General features: G+C 34.2%; 3 protein-coding genes across 4 annotated transcripts; all 3 read right to left on the reverse strand.

The window, feature by feature from the left end:
- Positions 1–264: 264 nt before the first annotated feature.
- LOC141721839 (E3 ubiquitin ligase BIG BROTHER-related-like) lies at positions 265–5,642 on the reverse strand. Of its 2 annotated transcripts, none has more exons than XM_074524967.1 (8): positions 5,505–5,642; positions 4,789–4,987; positions 4,457–4,685; positions 2,919–2,959; positions 2,781–2,837; positions 1,833–1,951; positions 1,029–1,137; positions 265–566 (listed from the first exon to the last, which is right to left on the reverse strand). In XM_074524967.1, the coding sequence occupies exons 2-8, from the start codon at positions 4,921–4,923 to the stop codon at positions 504–506; spliced, it is 753 nt and encodes a 250-aa protein (XP_074381068.1). In that variant the 5' UTR covers positions 4,924–4,987; positions 5,505–5,642; the 3' UTR covers positions 265–503. The 2 variants fall into 2 exon arrangements, with proteins under 2 accessions (XP_074381068.1, XP_074381067.1); XM_074524966.1 differs by having other exon boundaries at positions 2,919–2,977.
- Positions 5,643–6,918: 1,276 nt separating this feature from the next.
- On the reverse strand, positions 6,919–11,119 carry LOC141721840 (protein IQ-DOMAIN 24-like). Its single transcript, XM_074524968.1, has 4 exons — positions 10,431–11,119; positions 8,306–8,506; positions 8,102–8,173; positions 6,919–7,991 (listed from the first exon to the last, which is right to left on the reverse strand). The coding sequence occupies exons 1-4, from the start codon at positions 10,758–10,760 to the stop codon at positions 7,206–7,208; spliced, it is 1,389 nt and encodes a 462-aa protein (XP_074381069.1). The 5' UTR covers positions 10,761–11,119; the 3' UTR covers positions 6,919–7,205.
- Positions 11,120–18,393: 7,274 nt separating this feature from the next.
- LOC141721841 (uncharacterized) lies at positions 18,394–21,334 on the reverse strand. Its single transcript, XM_074524969.1, has 2 exons — positions 19,056–21,334; positions 18,394–18,726 (listed from the first exon to the last, which is right to left on the reverse strand). Exons 1-2 carry the CDS (start codon positions 20,194–20,196, stop codon positions 18,692–18,694), a joined length of 1,176 nt encoding a protein of 391 aa, XP_074381070.1. The 5' UTR covers positions 20,197–21,334; the 3' UTR covers positions 18,394–18,691.
- Between the last annotated feature and the right edge of the window lie 811 nt (positions 21,335–22,145).

Here is a 22,145-nt window from a genome sequence, read left to right on the forward strand (position 1 = left end):
AAATATGTATACATGTTTTACTTGGGGAAATGTGAAATCCAGAGTTATTTTTCAATTTGTAGAGCAAATATACTGTTAAAAGACTATATTACCCTCATATTAAAATTTCCTGAAATTGTTTATGTACATTCGGGGAGGGCAGTTTAGTCTTTTCATAACTCATTTGCTTGGGATCTTAAAAACAAGCTCTGGATTTAACATTTTCCTTTACTTAACGATGGTATTGCGCAGTTTCTACTCCAGCTAAGATGTACTATTTCTGCGTAAATGTAAAAATAAAATTATAACTAAACTTTATATGGATTATGGATACTTTGTATATACCAACTGCCAGATACTTTACACGGGAGAGTCACAACTGAACGTACATTATAAGCACAAAAGAAACTTTGTAATCCTTACAAGGATGCTACAAGCTTCAAAATGGTAAGCAGCAACTAACAACTGACATGCTTTTCAGATTCTCGGGCAAATTTCATTCACTGCACAACAGTAGTCTTCGATCATTCATCCTGCACCTCCGTTTGACAGTCATCTTGCACCTCCGTCTGACAGACGGGGCATAGCTACAGTGCATAAACTAAAGGATGAGATCAGACTATCAAATTTCGAATGGTAAGTAATGTTGCTGCAATTTGTACTAATACTGTCCAACTCTTTTCCGAGTTCTCCAGACTCCGTAGAAGTTTAACATTTAAAAATAAAGCTGAAACATAAAATGTGGCTCCTTTTCAGGACAGATTGATCACTTAGCCTGATCAGATATACTTGATTTTCTTTCCTTCATTCTAAGTTCTGCTTCTATGTCATTTTGCGTCATATGCTCCAAAGACAAATAAATATGTAATAATAGTACAGTTCAATTGTAAACACGACCATCTGTCAGACATAAGCTATTTTTTCAAGAGAATTAAATATGCTTGAATTATAAAAACCTTACTGCATCACTGCAACTCCAGGAATAAAGCATATATAAGTTCACTGCAGTTTGACATATGAAGTTAAATGATGAGGCGAGATAACTGCACCTTTTTTAGTGACAACCAACGTTTAATGCACTCGGAATGATAGTGGTGAGCACAAGGCAAGTTGATCAACATTTCTCCACTGCTGTACACCATGCAACAGATCACACACCTGGAGAACAACAATATACATGATTTCTCCATGTGACATATCTTGGCAAAATTATATTCCTGAAGATAGCGACATGTAGTTGTTAATATTTTAATTTTTTTAAAACTTGCAGATAAAATTACAGTGCTTTTGTTTACTCCCAGTGTTCCAAATTACTTGAGCAAAACTAGTTTTAGCTTAATCATAGATAGACACCCCAACTGAAATTGATAGTAGTATATAATAGTGGAAATAGCAGCTCACTGAACCCTTGTAACCTTCTAGGAACGCACAAAGCACATCTAGAATGAAGAGATCTCGTCATTTTATGTGAAGAGTCATGTTATCCAACTAATTGACTGTTTTATCACTGATAAAGAATTTTTCTCGTTACATGAACTAATCTGGAAAGTCCAAGGTTGTCTTATCACTCATGTTAGACATTCGAAAATACATTCTGCTACCAGAGTTCTAGCCAAAATCAACATATTCAGTGCTTAGCGTAGGTCATGTTGCTGTATAAAATTATTAGCATAATCGTAAACCCAACCCTACGGACAAGGAGAAAGGAGGCAAGGGTGAGGTAGTGATGAATAAGGTCACAAGTATTCGTCACTGACAATAAATACATGTATGTTTTAACATATACAGTACACACACCAAAAAATACTAGAGAAGCCCGGAACCGAGTCTGTAAAATATGTTTAATTTCTTACTCTTCTTTTTTCTTAGAGAAGATTCTTGAATTATACTTGAAAGTTGGTAAACGTGAGATGAGCTCTTCTGGCAGTCCGTTATTTTCACTTCCAACACTTTCACCTAGAGATTGTAATTGCTAACAAAGGGCAACAACACACATTTACTTAGATGGACGAAACTGCAGATACAAAATGGAACGAAACAAGTGTTGCAATCTATGCTATGAAAAATTAACATTGCAGGAGCACTTGAACAATTATTGGTCCGGATTTCTTTCTTTCTAATTTGTTATATATTATAAAGACCAGAGGTTCTAGATCAAAATTTTTAGAACAAACCAAAAAAATAGAAGTACGAATTGCATGATAATCATTCTGACACTAAAAAAGTAGACTTGAAAATAATTTTTTTGCCATTGAATCTCCTTGAAATTCTAAAAAATGATAACATCTGATAAGATTGACATTATTAATATATTACTTGAAGAAATGAATTCACTTATGAATCAGGAATATCAAACTGCATGGTATGAAAGATAATTTACTATCCATAACCAATATTGTTCACTAACCTTGTTAATAAAAAAAGTGATATAATTCTTGAAAAAATTTAAGTAATACTATCTGATCGTAACAATCAGAAGCAGCCCATAGACAACTCTAATAGCAGGATGGCTTCAAGTAGCGGATATGTTACTGCTCCGCGGAAGCTAGAAAGACTGTTTTACGACTCTTTTGGACATTTTTACTTGGCAAACATCTTATAAAATATTAGCTAAAAGTATAGTTTACACGATGATGCCAAATCTAATAAAAATAAAAAATGACATCTATATTTTTCTTGCATGTTCATTCACAATTGTACTGTAATGGCAGGAAGGGCTACAAGATTATATGCATTATCAGACGTTTACGATGTAACTTTTATACCATGATATGGCTAAAGACAGCACTCCAGTCTCTTACCTCATAAGTCATACTATCAGGATCCACATCATCTTGCGGCGTATTTTCAGTGACATCCTGCAGATGTATAGAATCAAGAATATCAGATATACTGTGCCATTTGAAAATGTAAAGGAAGCTTAAGAAGTTATGTTTTACCCTTTCTGGATTTTCAGTAGAATCAACTTCAGTCTGACCTTCTACATTAGTCTGACCTTCTGCAGCATTATAATGCAAACTCATTATTGTACCGGAAATGTAGATAAACTTCACAATAGTAAAAGAGGTTTTTGAGATTACTGGAAGCCTTGTGAAGTAGTATTCATGAGGAATCTTACTGTAAACTATGTACGCCCATATACTGTCATAGATTACATTAGTAGAAGGGGCAGTAGTCGTGAAAAATTCTTACTATGCAACTGATGTTGTAATTATCACAAGAGTATCACTAGTCATGTAGTTGGTTTCTCCACTGTACATGAACTCGTGCAATTTGATTTTAGAAAGGAAAATCCTAAAGAACGACTTTGTTGTTCACACCTAGTCATAATAGTATGATCGCTTTGTAAAAATCAGACCTACATAAGGCCAGAACTAACTCAAATAGACCCCCTTCCCTCTCCCTCGCTCCTCCCCCTCTCTTTCTGTATATATATACATTTTTTCTACATATAAGTATTACTTGGAACTCAGAAGGCACCCTAAAGAACAATATATCCAATGTATTGCATATTGATTGTTTTATAAAGAAATGATAGAGTCAAGATGGTAGTACACCTTTTGCAATCATTTTTATAAACATAATCATGTCAGCAAGCCTATGTTAAAGGATGGATTGTCAAAGTTTGATTGAGCGATTAGACCTATAAGGAGTATAAGTGTGTATCGAGAAAAGTAAACACATATGAAGGCATTTTTATTTGACTATATCCTGAAGGCAGGAACTACTATGTTCATATTACAAGACTCATACTACAAAATGAGACTCATCCCATTAATGGGATAGAATTCTTGTCCAATAAACCATGTGGAAACAACATTTCCTAAACTATTAAATCATGCAATTCTTGTAACAACACTTCGTTTTCAATGGCTATCTTTTAGCAAGTTAAGCAGGCTGTGAGCCTGCAAGGGCAGATTATATATAATGTATGACATGATCAAAGCAAATTAAACATGCAGCTTCATTGTTTGCATTTTTCTACATATTCATATTTTCCAGGTTTTAAGAAGCTGTTCAATATGTAACAGTTGACAGCCATAGAATGTAATGCTACATGATTCATAGCTAAAGGCATACATATCAAATCAAGATTGCTATGTACTTTTAGAGCATGTTGTACAGCAAACGATTGGCATCTTTTTACACTCAAGTTCTGCACACTCCTACTATTCAGCTCCAGACATTTATGTTCCAAATATATAATAGCTAAAACATTATTTGTGATACCTGATTTAATCAGCACCTCTAAGCTCTAATTAATGATTTAACTGATTATATTTTAACACTATTGACTTGTATTCTGGAAAAAGGCCAGTAACTAAGCTAATATAAAGGATCAACTAATTACCGAACTTCTCCTCTATATCTCTCAGCTGTATACAATGACATAAGAAAAGCTTGATCATCAAGCTAGCAATATGAAATTGTATTAGCCAATTCAAGTAATTAAATTAAAAACATGCATTATTTTTACCAGCCGCAGTGTCACTGTGTTCATGTAGATCGAAATCCTCAAAGTCGTCTTCTAGATCCTGCAAAGATCTAGCTAAAGCTTCATCCAGGGCCACTTGTGAGTCAGTACTTCCATCATGCAAAGATTCACCCTCTTGCTCCTCGGAATGACTCTTTTCACTGCTATGGCTACGAACAGAGGTGCTTCCCCTATTCCTTCCATCTTCTTGAATCGATGTCAACACACTCTCCTGCAAAACGACAAAGAAATCAAAACAAGTAAATTGCTTGAGCAAAAAAGTGACTGAGTGTTGATGCTGAACAAGTAGATACTCAATACATATTTCAAAGTACCTGCAAGAAAAGGACCTCTTCACGACTAAAGTCCTCATGTTCCGGAAAGAAATCTTCCCAGTTCTCCACAATTTCTGCAGGAATATTTTCAGTCAAATAGTGGTTCTCAACTTCTAACTCTATGCTCCTCGACATTTCTGTTCTGGTTAAATGGTAGAAGATATCCGTAACCAGATATGAATATCACCTTCACTATCCCCTAATAAACAAAAAATCAGTCAATAACAAGACAATCAAGTCACATGAAGCAGAATCTATAATTGTTTCAGATTGCATAAAGTCATCAACTACTCCTATTCATTTAGCAAAATAAGAAAAAAAAAGATAACATCTAAACTACACAAGTACCTAATAAAAAAGTTACAATGTACGATCATGATCAAAATTGTGAAATTAACTTCAAAACCACATATGCAAATGCTTCAAATTTACATTAAAAATACGCCAGAGTTCCCAAAACGGATCCCAAATGCTTAAGATAGCCTTTGCATTCATACAATTCATCGCGTAAATATTTAGAATCCATTTCGAGACCTCTTTCACTGCTCTTTAAATACTAACATGAATAACAGTACAGGTATAACAAAAAAACAATGATATGACAAGCATTAAAAGGCCAAAATCTTTAAATTTTCAAAAATACTAGTAAAAATGAAGCTAGAATATAGCATGAGCATTAAAAATGGTTACAGTAAAAATGGAGATGAGGAGAGTACCTGTAGTGAAAGATAGTGAGATGGGTTATGGGTAAAAAACAAGGCGTTGAAGTGATCCCCTTTGGAAGATGAGAAGAAGCATCTTTCTTGTATTCTTGTGTGGAAAAACAAGGTGGTAGATGATGACTTGTTTTCTTTAAAGATTACACTTGTGTTGTGCTGCCTCGCACGTGTGTTATGTAATCCGGTCTGCTTGAGTGGGTTTGGGTGAAGGACAAATTTAGCCTATTTTTATACAAAATTGATAAAAATAATCAATTTCTGAAAAATTGGCCAACTTTGGCCGATGAGATACCCAACTATCAGTGGAGTATCCACTTTATATAAGAGTATCCCATATATGAAATACCCAACTACCAGTGGAGTATCTTATACAAATTGGGATACCCAACTGACAGTGGAGTATTAAATCGGCTAAAATTGACCACTTTTTTTAGAATGGTTATTTTTGTTAAATTTTTTCAAAAATCGGCTATTTTTGTCATTTTTTCGTTCAGCTCCGCCTCTGGTTTCGGGTTCGGTTCGAATTCGGATTTTGTCAAAAAGTATTTTTTTTTAATTCAGGACGAAGATATATTTTTCTTTTTGATTTATATTAAATTTGATTCAAATCAATATAAAATTAGATTGTTGGAATTATACGAGTTCGTTCTCGGTTTGGTTATTATCGCGTCAAATTCGACCGTCATAAGTCGTGTATGTTCCTATTTCCTCGTAGTGAGTAAAATTATTAGTTAAAATTTTTTATGGTTGATGAAACAAATTGTTGGATAATTTGATGAACAAAATTTTACAAAATAAAAAATCAAATAAAAATTATGACATGATTTTGTTACAATGACTTTATGTAGAGTGGGAATTTTTGTGGACATGCTCCAAAGTGCAAAGTATGCAATCAGAATGCTGACCTAAAAAGAAAACTGACCAAACCAATTGTAAAATCCATCAATGCATGGATTCCAGAGTTTATCTCTCGCGGTCCAGATTCTTGATTCGATTCTCATTCACTCCCAAAATTCATTAGAATTGATACTCATTTACAACACATTTAAGCTTAGTTAGTAAAAATATCTCTTGTAATCCCAGATTCTTGATTCGATTCTCGTTCAAATTTATTAAAACATTTACTCATTTACAAGACATACAAGTCTAATTAGTAAAAACAATTAAACTGATTATTAGCATGAAGCTCCAGTTATCAAACCTAAATAAAGAACACCAATGTTTATCTACTTTTCAAAAAATCTGTATAAAGTAAAATCTCCTTCTTTAAATAATTCCTTTGGAACTCAAAATTTTCACACATCTGAATTTCTTAAGATCTCAAAGTTGGTAAAAACTCTTTTAACCTGCTTTTATTTAGTTGATTTGTAACCAATACACAAAAGTATTTGCTTGCAATAGATAACTAAGATAAATGAGAAAACTTGATCTCTATAACAAAATGCAGTATGACAAATTTACACAGCAACACCATCATCTTCCTACAACCATCTTTTCCATGTCAATAGCATTTTTACAATGAAATAATTTAGAGTTTGAACACCCAGTGGAAACAATCAACAAAACAAAAAGGGTCAAACACAATTCACAATTTGTCAAATCAAAGAAGTTCTGATTTTGAACTATTAATAGTGTCCACCATAAAGCTCATCTTTCAAACCAACATAATCAGAAGTAATTAGGGCAATCACTGTATTGTCATCTATTACCGTATGAAGGATCATAACCTTGGTATTGCATTCCTGTTATATGCGAGCGACCAGTATCTTGATGAACTCTACTCCTGAAGTTTAAGTTACCATGTAAAGGCCATCCCCTATCTGAGCTGGTCTCTTCATCCAAATATCCACCACCAAACCGTTTGGTTAAAGCAGGTCTCTCAAAGTCCATTCTCTGTCTCGGTGCACTCTGGGACCTAACTTTAGCCTGATATGATTCTGTATTGGCCATGTAGTTTGGGTGACCCATGTAACTGCTGAAGTAGTTCTGTGAAAATTCACTCCTAACAGGGGTTGCGGGTCCTCTTCTACTACTACTACTCCCCGGTCTAGATGATGTTGAGCGTGCTCCAGGGCTGTTTTCAGCAGCCCATGCTGCTGTTTGTTCAATTTCATGACGCATTTGCAGTGATTTTAGATGTAATATCTCCTGACGAACTGAACCTGGGTTTGAACTCTGTGATTGTGTTGAAAGCCTTGATAGAGAGTCAAAAGGCATGAACATGTTTTCATTCTTATTCCATGCTGGAATCTGCTGTGAATTTTGGAAGACTTTGCCACCTTGCCTGAGATTCATGCGTGGTTTCCAAGTGTCCACTTCGAGAATTTTGTCACTCTTTTCATCATCAGCATGGCTGATTTTAGATAAGGTGTCCTTGTGTCTGTTTCGCGAATTTTCTTCCATCCATTGGTCTAGCCAACTTGAGCCAACATTTATCCCCTCTGGTCTAACACTGTCCTTGATACCAGATTTTGAACTATTTCTCTGCATGATTTTACAATATAAATTATAGGCTGGCAAAATTTAAGAGTCAAATATAGAACTTCAAGATCAAAGCTGCATTCGGTTATCATATCAGAAGATAAATTGCATACCTTGAGAGGTGACTCGTTTCTTTTACCATATGAACGGATCTGATGATTGAATGTTTCATGAGGTGCAACTCCCTGTCGGTGATCCATAATTAGAAGCAAAGTCCATTCACAACATAATTAAAGAAAGAGAAGATACTCAAGGAAACAAAAGCTTCTCAGATAATTATATCTTTCATTTAAGTTTATATGAGAAACTGGACATACAGTTTGGTGCGAGTGAGATGACTTGCTGCTAGAATATGGTGAGTCTGAAGTGTAAGCCCGATGTGCACATGCCCGAGCCTGGATTCTGGCCATCGCTTGCATCCGCTGGAGCATATGTGTACTCTGCTTTCTCACAATGTGGCCTCTTACCAGTGCTTGGAGTTTCACCAATGCTTTTAGTGCCTTCAATGCCCTTCTTGCCTAGAGTACAGCCATGAACAAACTCATAATCAGCATATAGGACTCAGCACCAACCAACGCAAGAACACCAGCCATACAAAAAGTAAAAATTATCGAATAAATTATGTTATTTTTTAGGCAATGGTAGATTATAGGCAACACTGCAAGAGGGATTTAAATTTGTTGTACATCATGTTCAGACATTAAAACATTAAAAAGGTTGCATACAATCATATAAATACATTAAGATATACGTTTTTCACCACAGCTTGTGGATGTATGAGATCATTACATAATCTTTGCTCAAGAAGTGCAAATTACTGCAAAAGTAAGACACAGTTTCAAGACCAAACTGGGAAGGCGTCAACATAATGTAAAGGCAAAAACAGAAGTGAAGTAGTGATAAAATAACAGAAGGCATGCACATAAATGTAAAAAAAGTAATCTAGTCCCTTTTTACATCCACTAATCGAACATGTAATAAAGTAGGTATATGATAAACTGATTTGAAAGTCTTTCATCATTCCTAGTCATTAATCTAATTGATGAAAAGTCATAAAGGTGCTTAATGAGTTTTCACATGTATCCTTAGATATCTAAAGTCATGCTTTGTAAATTTAGTAGACATTTACTTGGATACAATAATCACTATGCCCACCTACCTCCAATTACAAGTCCATCCACCATATAGGAATTCTAAAAGGATGATTTACTTTCATCATATAACTTGCAATGGAGTATACTTTCTATAAAGTGTATACTTTCAAATAATATATAAAAGACATGGTTGTTACTAGTTGTTGCATTTTTCTAGACAATGTCTTCATAAGTAAAAAACTTGAATTTCATCAAAAATATATGTTATCTCCTACAGTTATGTTTAAATAAAACACTTGTTATATTGTGTCCGAGCCAGAAACATGAGAATGACACATAAATGTCCAGAATCCATTTGGCATATGATCAATCATTCATACTTGTATCCCAATATCACTAATTTCTTCTAGGTGCATTGCACCTTTAAGTCTTAAGCCCTTTGCCCTAAACCAAGGTAACTCACTTGACTAAGATGTGCCTTAATAACCAACCCTCTCCAACCATATACATTTTCAGTCTGGCATATCAACATCAATACTTACTTTCATTACCCTAACCTCACGGTACAACCTGGCTCATACACGTTTTAAACAAGGGATGATCAATCCTGAATTAAACAAGGTAACTCACTTGACTAGGATGTGCCTTAATAACTAACCCTCTCCAACCATATACATTTTCAGTCCGGCATATCAACATCAATACTTACTTTCATTACCCTAACCTCACGGTACAACCTGGCTCATACACATTTTAAACAAGGGATGATCAATCTTGAATTACTAAGCCAATTCTTTTCAAATGTCAGAAGCCACGATCTTTATCGTAACCGGTAAAAACCTAGATTTTCAAGAATGAAATTGATCAAATCTTGAAATGTAACTTTTACTAGATAAACACAAAAAACACTCCCTAAAGTTTGCAATTACAACATCAAACACACAATTCAAGAAACAGTTACCAATCACAATCACTAACAACCCCATTATTTATACAATCAACCCAAAATCAGAACCATGTACATACATAAACCAGATAAAAAAGCACACTTTCTAAGCTATATTCAAAAAATAGAATAAAATCAAAAGGGCCAGATTTCAAGTTGAACTTTATTTCCACAAATTCCGAAGGGCTATCCAAGAATTCAACTAACATAAAAACCAAACAAAAATTCCACAAATTAAAAAGGCCTATATAAGAATTCAATAATAAGTTAATAGCATAATTCCATAAATTCAAAGGGCAATTTAAGAAATAAGAATTCAATAATAACATGAGAGAGAGAGAGAGATAGAGAGAGAGAGAAGGGGGGGAGAGAGAGAGAGGGGGGGGGGGAGGGAGTGCTGACCAGATAAGCTCTAAAAGCTGATTGAATAACAACAGCAGCCCATTCCTTCCTTCTATCTCTCCCACCATAGCTGGTCCCACCATTACCATTACTGGTCCCACCACTAGTCAATCTTACAACCTCAGCAGCAGCTTGAGCAGCCGCAAGAGCAGCCTCAGCAACAGCAGCAGTAGCAGCAGCTACTGCAATAGCATGCTTATTAGCATCAATAGCTGATGAACTGGGCCCACTACTAGATCTACCACCACCATTGTTCCGGTGAGTGTCACCGGAGGACGGTGAGGGTTTCTTGGAGAAGAGAGAGCGCAGCCACCGTGTTGTTTTACCCATATTGAGACACTTTCATTTGTTTGTTTGTTTTTATAAAAATAAATTAAGTAGAGACAAAATATTATGGGGGGAGAGTGTTGTGTACTTGGGTTTGAGTTAGACTGTATTAGAGAGAGAGAGGGGGGGCTCTGTTAGAGTGAAGTGAGCAAAGCGTGTGTGTGTCTAAGGGAGAGAGAGAGAGAGAGAGACTCGACAGAGAGAGAGAGAGACAGAGAGAGATAGAGACTCTGTTAGAGTGGAGTAAGCGTGTGTGTGTATGTGAGAGAGAGAGAGAGAGAGAGAGAGAGAGATTTGAGAGTGAGAGGGAGAGAGGAGAGTGGTCGTGGTCAAGACAGGAGAGGGTGTTTGAATTTGTGGTCTGGTGGAGGATAGTTGAAAATATATTAGCTGTCCCTCATCTTACAAGGGTGTCTGTACTCTCCCCAATTTTTTCAAAAAATATAGATACCCTCCACTTTATAAATTTTTTCAATTTGACCGATGGGATACCCAACTGTCAGTGGATTATTCACTTTATATGAGATACCCAATATATGAAATATCCAACTGCGTGGATTATTCACTTTATATGAGATACCCAATATATGAAATATCCAACTGCCAGTGAAGTATCTTATACAAATTGGGATACTCAACTGATAGTGGAGTATTCAATCGGCTAAAATTGTCCACTTTTTTCAGAATGGATATTTTTGTTAAAATTTTTAAAAAATCGGCTATTTTTATCATTTTTCATATTTATATTAGTTATATTATAAAAATTAATTTATTAATTATACTTATTTTATATTTTTTTTTGATAAATATGGCTTATAAGTTATAACCTTAAAAATGAGTATCTTCTCGGAGTGAGCGATGATCGAATCGGACGACACATGATAAACTCTTAAATACTTGTGTTATCCAACCGTGCTCACTCATTTTGTAATTTAAATCAAAGTTCTTTTAAATAAGTAATTAGCTATTTATAAAAAAATTTGACATCACGCATTTACACAAACAAAGAAACTCATTCCACAGATCAATCGAAAATGTACATGAGTATTCTAAATATGGTGGAGTCGATGGAATATTTGGTCCGATAACTCGAACACCATACAAAAAGCCTACTTAGTGAACATGTTTTTTTTTGTCATGAATGAATATGTTTAATTTAGGTAAAAGATGATGCTAGTTTAAATAAATGTCTCCTTATATGAATAAATGTGTGTATTTTGAAAAATTCATTATAAATTTTTATTTAGAAATCAAAATTACTTTTGTGTGGATTTATACATTATTTTAAATACTTTATGATCAAATTGAATCAATTTTGATCGTAAATTAAAAATTATGCCTTCATTATTTTGAAAAATTAAAAATTATTCCTTCATTATTTTGAAAAATTAAAAATTATGTATATTAAAGTATGTTAGATATATTTTTCTAATGACATACTCTCTCAGTCTCACTCGATTGTTTACGTTACTTTGCGGCACGCTTTTCAATGCTCGTTTAGAGTATAATTTCATATTTTTTTTCATATTTTTTCTGAATAAATTTTGTATGAAACATTATGAAACTATATTTTATAAAAACCTCGAAATGCGTGCAAAAATTAACGTAAACTATCTAACAGGACGGAGGGAGTAAATTATAATTTCAAATGTACAGGTACTTTGTAAAATTTTAAGTCAAAATTCGGTCAGTTTGACATCAAAAAATTAAACAAGCTAAATAAATAAATAAATCGGGACAAGAAAAGCATTTATGAAAATTGTAAGTTACAAAAAAGCAATGCACTAGCAGCAATATGTACAATCACATGTGGTAGCATCTGGCATACACCACGAGTCAAGATAGAGTCCACGATATTGCTCTTGGCAAAGCGTCTTGCAGCTTCCAGGAGAGCAGTTTTTTATGATTGTAGAATTTATACAAATTTCACATGACTTCACTTGCTGGGAGTTTTCACCAATATCACTTCCACCTGCATTATAGCAACATCATAAAATTTAACAAAAAAATTATTCATTTATACAAATTAGTCATGGTTACAGATTTCGAAAATCTAAACTATTCTAGTAAAATACCGATTTATGATTTATAAGGCAATTTTTGATAAATCGGATTTCTCGACGATTTAGTCAGAATTACAGATTTTGAAAATCAAATTTATTCGAATAAGTTAGCGATTTTTGATTTATGAGATAATTTTTAATAAATCGAATTTATCAACGATTTAAAAGTATTTGACCGACCTATTAGTCATTATCGACAATTTTAAAGAATCGACCAATTTTTATAACGGAGAATTTAGCGAGTATAAAAATGTCTATCACAATATACAAGATATGCATTAGCAAGTATAACAACATCATAACACAGAAATTTGGTTCATTTATATAATTTGAAGAGATAAGCTAAAACTAAACTCTAATAAATACCTCCATTAGCAAATTGGGCAATTGAGATATGAGTGCCCAGTAGTACTAAAATAGTGATGAAAAAGAAAGTAAAAATTTTAGCCATTGTTTTTATTTTGTATTTGCAGACCCGAGTCTAGTTACATTGATACATTATGTTTCTTATATAGTAGTGATTGAAAATAATGGAAGATCTTTTAGATATCATTGTTGTAAATAAAATCCAAGTCTCTATATTCAAGAATCAGGTTTTGATACTTTTTTAAAATTGTCAAAGTACAATATGGTATAATATGATTTAACGATTATTTCCTAATTTTGATTATTAAAAAAGTAAATAAATAGTATTATATATTCGCTAAACTACTAGATTGTTGAACTACTCGCTATAACAGTTTTTTGCTGAAAAGCTGTTAAAAATGTGTTTGGTAAATTCTAAAAGCAGTTGTCTGGTCTAAAAACTGTTGTTAGCAAAAACATGTTCCCCTACTTTTGAAAAAAGCTGTTTTCACTTTTTGCAGAAATTAGCTATCAGTTTCACCATCAAAACTTCCCAAAAATATTATTTTTATATATTATATCTCAAAATATGTATACATTAAAAAAATTACCAAATAGTCATCTAATTTGTCTGACAACACTTTTTCCACCAACACTTTTTCTCAGTGCACAACAGTTTTCAACCGCACTCCCAAACAGAGCCTTAGACTACTTATAGCAATAAACTACGATCACAACTTATCATAGTATTAAAAAATAAATAAATAGTGATATATATCTGTCAAACTACTAAATTTTTAAATTACTGGACATATTCTACTAAACTACGATCACATGTTTTAAAATTATAATATGACGGGATAAATAAAATTTTTAAATAATAACGAAAACCGTGCATAACACGGGATTTAAGCTATTATATTTAAATAAAATTCTTGTATCGCATACCTGAGTTATGTTTTTAGAATTTCTTTGTAGACATTATAATATTATATCAATATCATATCCTCAAACAAATAATAAAATAAAAGGGATTGTATTCGATTTGGATTTTAGGAATTTATAATATAATCCATGAACTTATATTATATGATTGTTGTTGATTCCGACAAATATCTCAATAATGAATTTTGCTAATATTTTAGAAAACATAAAATATACTATCAAATTCATTAAAATCAATCATTTTATCAAATACAAAAAAATCTATCAACTTTTGAATATTACCAGATTTTAACGGATTTTTTAAAATATGAATTGAATATCTTATATTTTAAAGACTTTTTATAATTCTTGTTGAATACCATCAAATTTTAAATAATTTTTTATAATAAGATTGAATACATTAAGATTTTTAAAATCCAAAAAAAAAATGAAAGAATGCCGAAAATACACCATTTTTCAGCTCCAACTGCCCAAAATGTTGATTGACGGTACGTTCCGCCCAAAATACCTGTTGATTACGCATCTGGGGAATGCGTGTTTTAAATTTTTTTTGCGTGTTCTCTTTTTGATTTTCAAAGAATACGATGCGTATTCAAGTGAAAACAAAAAAGAAACACGCATGTCTCACATGCGCATGTGTGTTCTTCACAAAATTTTAAAAACTGTATACGCATTCCCCAGATGCGTAATCAGCGGGTATTTTGGTCAACGCATCCCGCCAAACTGTATTTTGGGTATTTGCCTCCAAAATGGTGGGTATTTTGATTTTTCACCAAAAAAAAATCAGTAATATATCAATGAAATACACCACCTAAAATTTAACAATATAATGTCAAAGTAAGTTTAAGTTAACATGAACTTACTATTATCTACTAAAAAATATTAACTTACTAACTCCTACGTTAGATTGTTGTTTTTCTAATTTTATATTTATCAATTTATGAAAATAAAAACATTTTTTAAAATACAGTATAAATTATGGTGACCAATTTATAAATCTAATGCTCCGATCCCTTTAAAAACCTAGTTAAAACCTAAAACATTGACCCTCAATTTTCAAAGGGCTTTTTTCATAAATATCCAAGTTGAAAAGAATTTTTGTAAAAATGCTGTCATTTTTTAAAACAAATTGCCAAAAATACTATCTTTCAAAAAATATTTGCAAAAATACGGAGATTACATTTGCAACCATACCTGCAACTGCTAGCAACCATATATGCAACAACAAATGCAAATTTAAAAAAATCTGTTGAAAATTACATTTAGTTGCTAAATAAGTTGCAAGTGGTTGCAAATGGCGAAAAATGAGTGTCCTGCGGGGTCAATACTAATATCACAAAAGTAACCATGAAATCAACTAAAAGCAAAGCAAAAATTACCTAAAAGTAACCAAAATCCATCCTCTTCAATCTCCCTCTTCCCGTTAATACCAAACCTCTTCCCCTACATCCTATTTGTGAAAGCTGTGAAAACTAACTCTAAACTAAGAACACAATGTAGAAGATGATGAGCCAATTGAAAAGTGTATTCACGGTGTTTGCTTTAGTGTTACAATACTTAGTCTTTAATCTATCCAGACTGTCTACATCTATACAAGTGAGAGAGAGCAAGTTTGTTACAAATGCTAACTAACTTCTTCTAAAATAAATTAGATGTTGTGATGTATGAATGATGTCAGTATGATGCAGGCCAACTCTATGTTATTCCAACACCCCCCACAAGTTGGAGGGTGGAACAGACGCTCCCAACTTGCTAAACAACAAATGGTGTTGAAAACCCGACAAAGGTTTAGTGCAGATATCAGCAAAATGATTTTTGGAAGGTGTATAAGACAAGGAAATAAGACCAGAAGCAAGCTTTGTGCAAATGACAGTATAGCTCATTTTTGGCTATATAGATAGCTGCCTGGTTATCACACTTAACGGATATTAGAGTAATACCAGGCACTTCTAGTTCATGTAACAGACGGGACAACCAGGCAAGTTCAGACGTCAATATCTGCAAAGATCTTATTCTGCTTCTGCAGAGGACAAAGAAATAGTATGATGTTTCTTTGATTTCCATGAAATAAGGCTACCACCTAGCAAAATGATAAATCCACTAACAGACTTCCTGGAGTTTGAGCAAGCTACCCAGTCTGCATCACAATATGCTTCCAAAGTGAAAGAAGTATCCTTAGTAAACGATAAGCCTTGACTTGGAACACTTTTGAGATATCGAAGAACTTGAATAGCAACATCCCAATGAGATTGCCTAAGAGCTGACATAAATTGACTAAGATGTTGAACGCAAATTGAAAGATCAGGACGAGTGTTGGTCAGAAAATTCAGTTTGCCAACCAATTTTCGATACAGGGAAGCATCATACAATAATGTTCCTTGATCAGGAAACAATTTTGTGGTTAACTCAAAAGGTGTGAGAATAGGTGTACTATCAGTACAATCAAACTTTTTGAGCAAATCCATGGTGAACTTTCTTTGAGATATAACCATTCCATTTGGGACTTCAACAAATTTCAGTCCTAAAATATAGTGAAGTTTACCAAGATCTTTGATCTTGAAGACAACATCTAAGTAAGCCTTAATAGCAGATATCTCCTCATAATCATTTCAACCTACTAAAATATCGTCGACATAGACAACCAAGTAAACTACCAAGGTCCCATTTTTCTTATAGAACAAAGAAGAGTCATTCTCAAATGCTGTGTAACCCTAGGTAAGTAAAGTTGTCTTTAATTTCGTGTTCCAATTCCTAGATGTCTGTCTCAACCCGTACAAGGATTTTTCAAGTTTACAGACCAGAGTAGGATCAGTAAGATGAAGACCATGTGGGTCAGTCATGTAGACATCTTCAAATAAATCACCATATAAGAAAGCTTTATTGATATCTAGATGAAATAAATCCCATCCTTTCTTAACTGCAGTAGCCACTAGACTTCTTATTGTAGTCATTTTGACAACATGTGAGAATATTTCTGTAAATTCCACACCTTCAATCTGTGTAAAACCTTTCACAACTAATCTGGCCTTGTAACGTTCAATGGTTCCATATGAGTTTTGTTTTACTTTAAACACCCATTTGCAAGAAATGGGCTTCTTTCCTGCAGGTAGTTTAACAAGCGACCAAGTTCGATTAGCCTTCAATGCTGAGAATTCTGCAGAAATGGCTTTTTGCCACTCTGGATATTGAATAGCTTCATTATAAGAACTGGGTTCAGACGGAGGTGTCACATATGGTACAGATATCACAACAGTAGATAAGCAAATGCTGGTACCAGGTGAAACAACAATATCATCAGAAAGAGAAGTCACGGTACAAGAATAAGCATTTTTGTGACATGTATGATTGGCATTGGCATAAGGATGCACATAATCAGTCAAATAACTAGGTAGTTTAACGTTTCTTGTCGATTTTCTAGGTGGTGGTAATGAACTTTCAGTATATTCCATATTAGTGTTCTCTGTTTCAGGTGAATCAAGAAAGTGAGGATTATGAATGTGAGAAGAACTCAAAGAATTTTGAATGGGCGAATAATGAGGTGGAAAAGTTTCCGAAACCATGTCAACAACATGCAAATGAATAAAGTCTGATGAAGAATGAGAAACGTAAGGAAATATATTCTCATAAAAAATGGCATCTCTGTAAATGACAATGGTTTTGTTCTCAAGACTAAGAAATTTATGTGCCTTTGTACCATACGGATAGCCCAAGAATATACAAAGAATTGCTCGAGGAGAAAACTTGTCTCTACCAGCCTTGGTAATACACACATAACTCAAGCAACCAAAAGATTTGATATTAGAATAGTCAGGCTTTCTTCCAAACAGGAGTTCATAAGGCAACGACCAGACAAAAGCTTTGTGGGAAAGCGATTAATCAAGTAAGTGGTAGTTAAAACACAATCCCCCCCAGTATTGTTTAGGTAGTTTAGATAGAAACAATAAAGCTCGTGAAGTTTCGAGCAAGTGTTTGTGTTTGCGTTCCACAACACCGTTATGTTGTGGTGTGTGTGAACAAGACGTCTGATGTGAAATGCCTTTTGAGAGAAAAAATTCACTGGTGACTTTACCGAGGCCTAACTCCAAGGAATTATCAGTCCGTACAGACTGAACCTTACAATGAAATTGACTCTGAACCATTGCAACAAAATACTTGATAAATTCAAATACATTGCTTTTACAACTCAATAGATGAGTCCAAGTGGTACGAGTGAAATCATCAACAAAAGTAAGAAAATACCTATGTTTATTATAGATTTGAGTGGAATAAGGACCCCATAGATCGACATAAATTAATTGAAATTTCTCAGTAGAGCGAATGGTACTTCTGGGAAAAGGTAGTCTACATTGGCGTGCTTTTGCACAAACATCACAAACTGAGATTATATTAGCACTTTGTTTATCAATATTACAGAAAGAGTTGAGTTTTGACAGAGGCAAGTGTCCTAACCTAGTATGCCAAACTAAGGCAGAATCATTATTTTTACTACAACTGAAATGACTGGAAAAAACAGGAGTACAAGCAGAAGGAGACAAGCAGTGTTTAGCATAAGAAATCAACAAATAGAGGCCTCTATGGGAATTACCAAGTTCCAGTGGCTTCCTCAGAGAATGGCCCTATAAAACACAAGAACCTGATGTGAATTGAATGGTACAGTTCAGATGAGTAGTCAATTTACTGATGGATAATAAATTGTACTTGAAATGAGGGACATATAACACATCAGTTAATATGATATCATGTATCAAAGGGACTGTTCCAGAATATTGAATTGTGATCAAATCTCCATTTGGCAGTGTGATATGACTTGGATGTGACAAGAGAGACAAAGAAATGAAAAGGTTTTTTTGTGAGCACATGTGATCACTGGCTCCACTGTCCAGTATCCAGTTCACCTTTTGAGAATCAGATAAATAAACAAATGAAGGCAAAATAGAGATAATACCTGCAAAATTTGCAGTTCTAACATTGGAATCTGAATTCTGATGAGATTTTAACAAATTGACAAGCTGTGTGTAAATGTCAGATGACATGTTGTGAGTCATGGTAGTATTTCCAGTATGAGTATTAGAAGTCCCAGTGTTGGTGCCTGAATTAGCAGTCCCAACTTGTGGTGAATCAGAGATCTCCACCTGAGCAGCCATCCTTCTCTGACCAGTAAAAGGCTTGTTGAATTTAAAATATGGTAAAAATCCATGTAACTTGTAGCATTTATCAATTATGTGGCCTGACTTCTTGCAACAGTTACAGTGTACCTTCTTTCCATCAGTGATCTTCTTATTATAAGTTGCATACTGTCCAGGCCTGTTAGAGTTAACAGCTAGGGAAACAGAATCAACCTTAAAATGATTAGTGACATGAATTTCTATTTGTGTTTCTTCCTGTAACAACAAGCTATATACTTGTCCAATTGAAGGAAGTGGTGACTTCATCAGAATGGAGCCCCTCATAGCAGTAAATGAATCATTCAAACCCATCAAGAATTGAACCATACGCTGATCTTGTTGAAATTTTGACAACTTTTGAGATGCACCATAGGTACAACCACAACTACAAGCAGGAATGAGACATAGAGAATCAACATCATCCCATAACATCTTGAGTTTGGTGAAGTATTCAGCCATATTGCAGTTCCCTTGTGTGATTTCAGCAATTTCTTTGTGCAAGCTAAACAATTGTGCTCCGTTGGACACACCATACCTTTCTTCCAATTCACTCCACATTTCATGAACAGTTGTCGAATAGATCACACTACGGCCTATTGATTTGGATAAAGCTCCCAAAATCCAAGATATGACCATATCATTACATCGAGACCAACTTTTGAATAATGTCGAAGTAATCAGCGGTTTCGTTATCGAACCGTCCAAAAAACCGAGTTTATTTCTTGCAGACAAGGCTATCGATATCGATCTTTTCCATTTTGCAATACCAGTACCGTCAAACGGATCACTGACTAACTTCATACCAGGAGAGTCAGATGTTTGCAAGTAATATGGATTATCTTGTGAATTATGAAGAGAATTTGTTTGTTCATCATTTTGTGTGTGTGTATTTGAGGACTCATCCATGAATTTCGTGTTCATAGATATTATATCAAGGACAATGAAATTAGGAATAATCTGAAGAGCTAAACAACAGATTTTAACAAGAATACGTTCAATCAAAGTGATGATAAAGAGATGATGACTGAACAAATTTCATAGTTACTTGCGGAATCAACAAGAATACACAGACAAAACTGGAAGAACACGAACGATTCAGAGAGATTGCAGATCGCAAATTCACAGAGATACAGATTGCAGACCTTGATTGATGTTCAATAAAAGATATCATAACAGATATGAATCACAAAGAGAAATGAAAACGTAACTACATCAACAACATAGTAACGTGATGTGGATCAGTAAAACAATGTAGATCAAGAGAACAAACCGAAGTTGAAGAAAAATCACGATGAATATGAGAAATCACGATGAAGATGTCGATCGATGATCACGATCGAACAGTCTATGAGATCTGCAATTTACGTCATTAAGAAATGAATCTATTCTGCTCTCATACCATGTGAAACCTGTGAAAACTAACTCTAAACTAAGAACACAATGTAGAAGATGATGAGCCAGTTGAAAAGTGTATTCACGGTGTTTGCTTTAGTGTTACAATACTTAGTCTTTAATCTATCAAGACTTTCTACATATATACAAGTGAGAGAGAGCAAGTTTGTTACAAATCCTAACTAACTTCTAGAATAAATTAGATGCTGTGATGTATGAATGATGTCAGTATGATGCAGGCCAACTCTATGTTACTCCAACACTATTCAATCTCAAATCCTTCGATTTCGCCCGTAATCGGCATAATAGAGAAATTCGGGGCGGTGGTTTATAGAGGTCGGATGCGTGGGTATAACCGCCGGAATCCGAGACAAGGCGAGGCCCACCGTGTAAACGTTATTGTAGAGGTGGAAACATATAGAGGGGTTGTCAGAGTGATGTGCGATTATGTGTGTGTTGTGTCCTTCACGATGGTGGCCGATTAGTGGATTACAGGTTCAATGGAAGGCGGCAGTAATGAGTGTTATAGGGTAGCTAGATGGAGGCGATGATGGTGCTGTCGAAAGGGAGATGTGTGTGTATGTGTAGTTGTGTGTTGTTTTGTATACATTGAAAACGAAGGCCGCAGAGTAATAGGAAGAAATGTTATTTTTGCAATTTAATTGTTTGTATGTTTAAAAAGATAATAAATTTATAAGATTTTAAGTAAGGTAGTATATTTGTAAATTAATATCCAAAAGTTGGTATATTTGTCAAATTCCCATTTTCAAATTACATCTACCAAGGTCCCAACTCTGATAGACTAGAATCACACAAAAACATGACAGGGCACACGGCAGGGATACACTAATATGTCAGAATTAAATAAAGTTTTTTAGGTTGCTGAAACTCTTGTGGCTGTAAAAAAATTGGTGCAGTGGTTGATATCTTCACCTTGGAAGTTACAGGTTCGATTCTTAGGTGAGCTAGTTTACCGAGTTTACTTAGCATAAATAAACTTCCATTGCTGCAAACATTTCACTAGAGATTACACACCTTAAACTGTACCCCGATTCCCTCATTTGTTCAGGTTGAAGTTTTAAGTTTACCATGGCGCATTTGAGATGAACATCTGTTACCCAACCTAACCAAAAATTCCAGTCCTATTACTTCAAGAAACTACCAACACCAGATTCTCAGACCCTGCATAACTTCGTCTTAAAAATTTTCACTGATAAAACTGCACACTATGCAAAGAAACGAAGAGGATGAAATTGATTAAAGAAAGCTAGTCCTACAACACTAACAAATACCCTTTTCATGCTTATACAAGTAATCAGTCCAATATTAATTAGCCGAGAAAACGACTTCAGCATAAGAACATTATCAACAACTCTAAAAAAGCTTTATAAAGATTATAAATGCAACCTTCGTGTCGGTGATTGCCAGATCAAAGATGTCATGCATTACATCAACTGCCAAACAAATCAGCCCTTCCA

This window comes from Apium graveolens, chromosome 4 (genome assembly GCF_009905375.1).
Source record: "Apium graveolens cultivar Ventura chromosome 4, ASM990537v1, whole genome shotgun sequence".
Lineage (NCBI taxonomy): Eukaryota > Viridiplantae > Streptophyta > Magnoliopsida > Apiales > Apiaceae > Apium > Apium graveolens.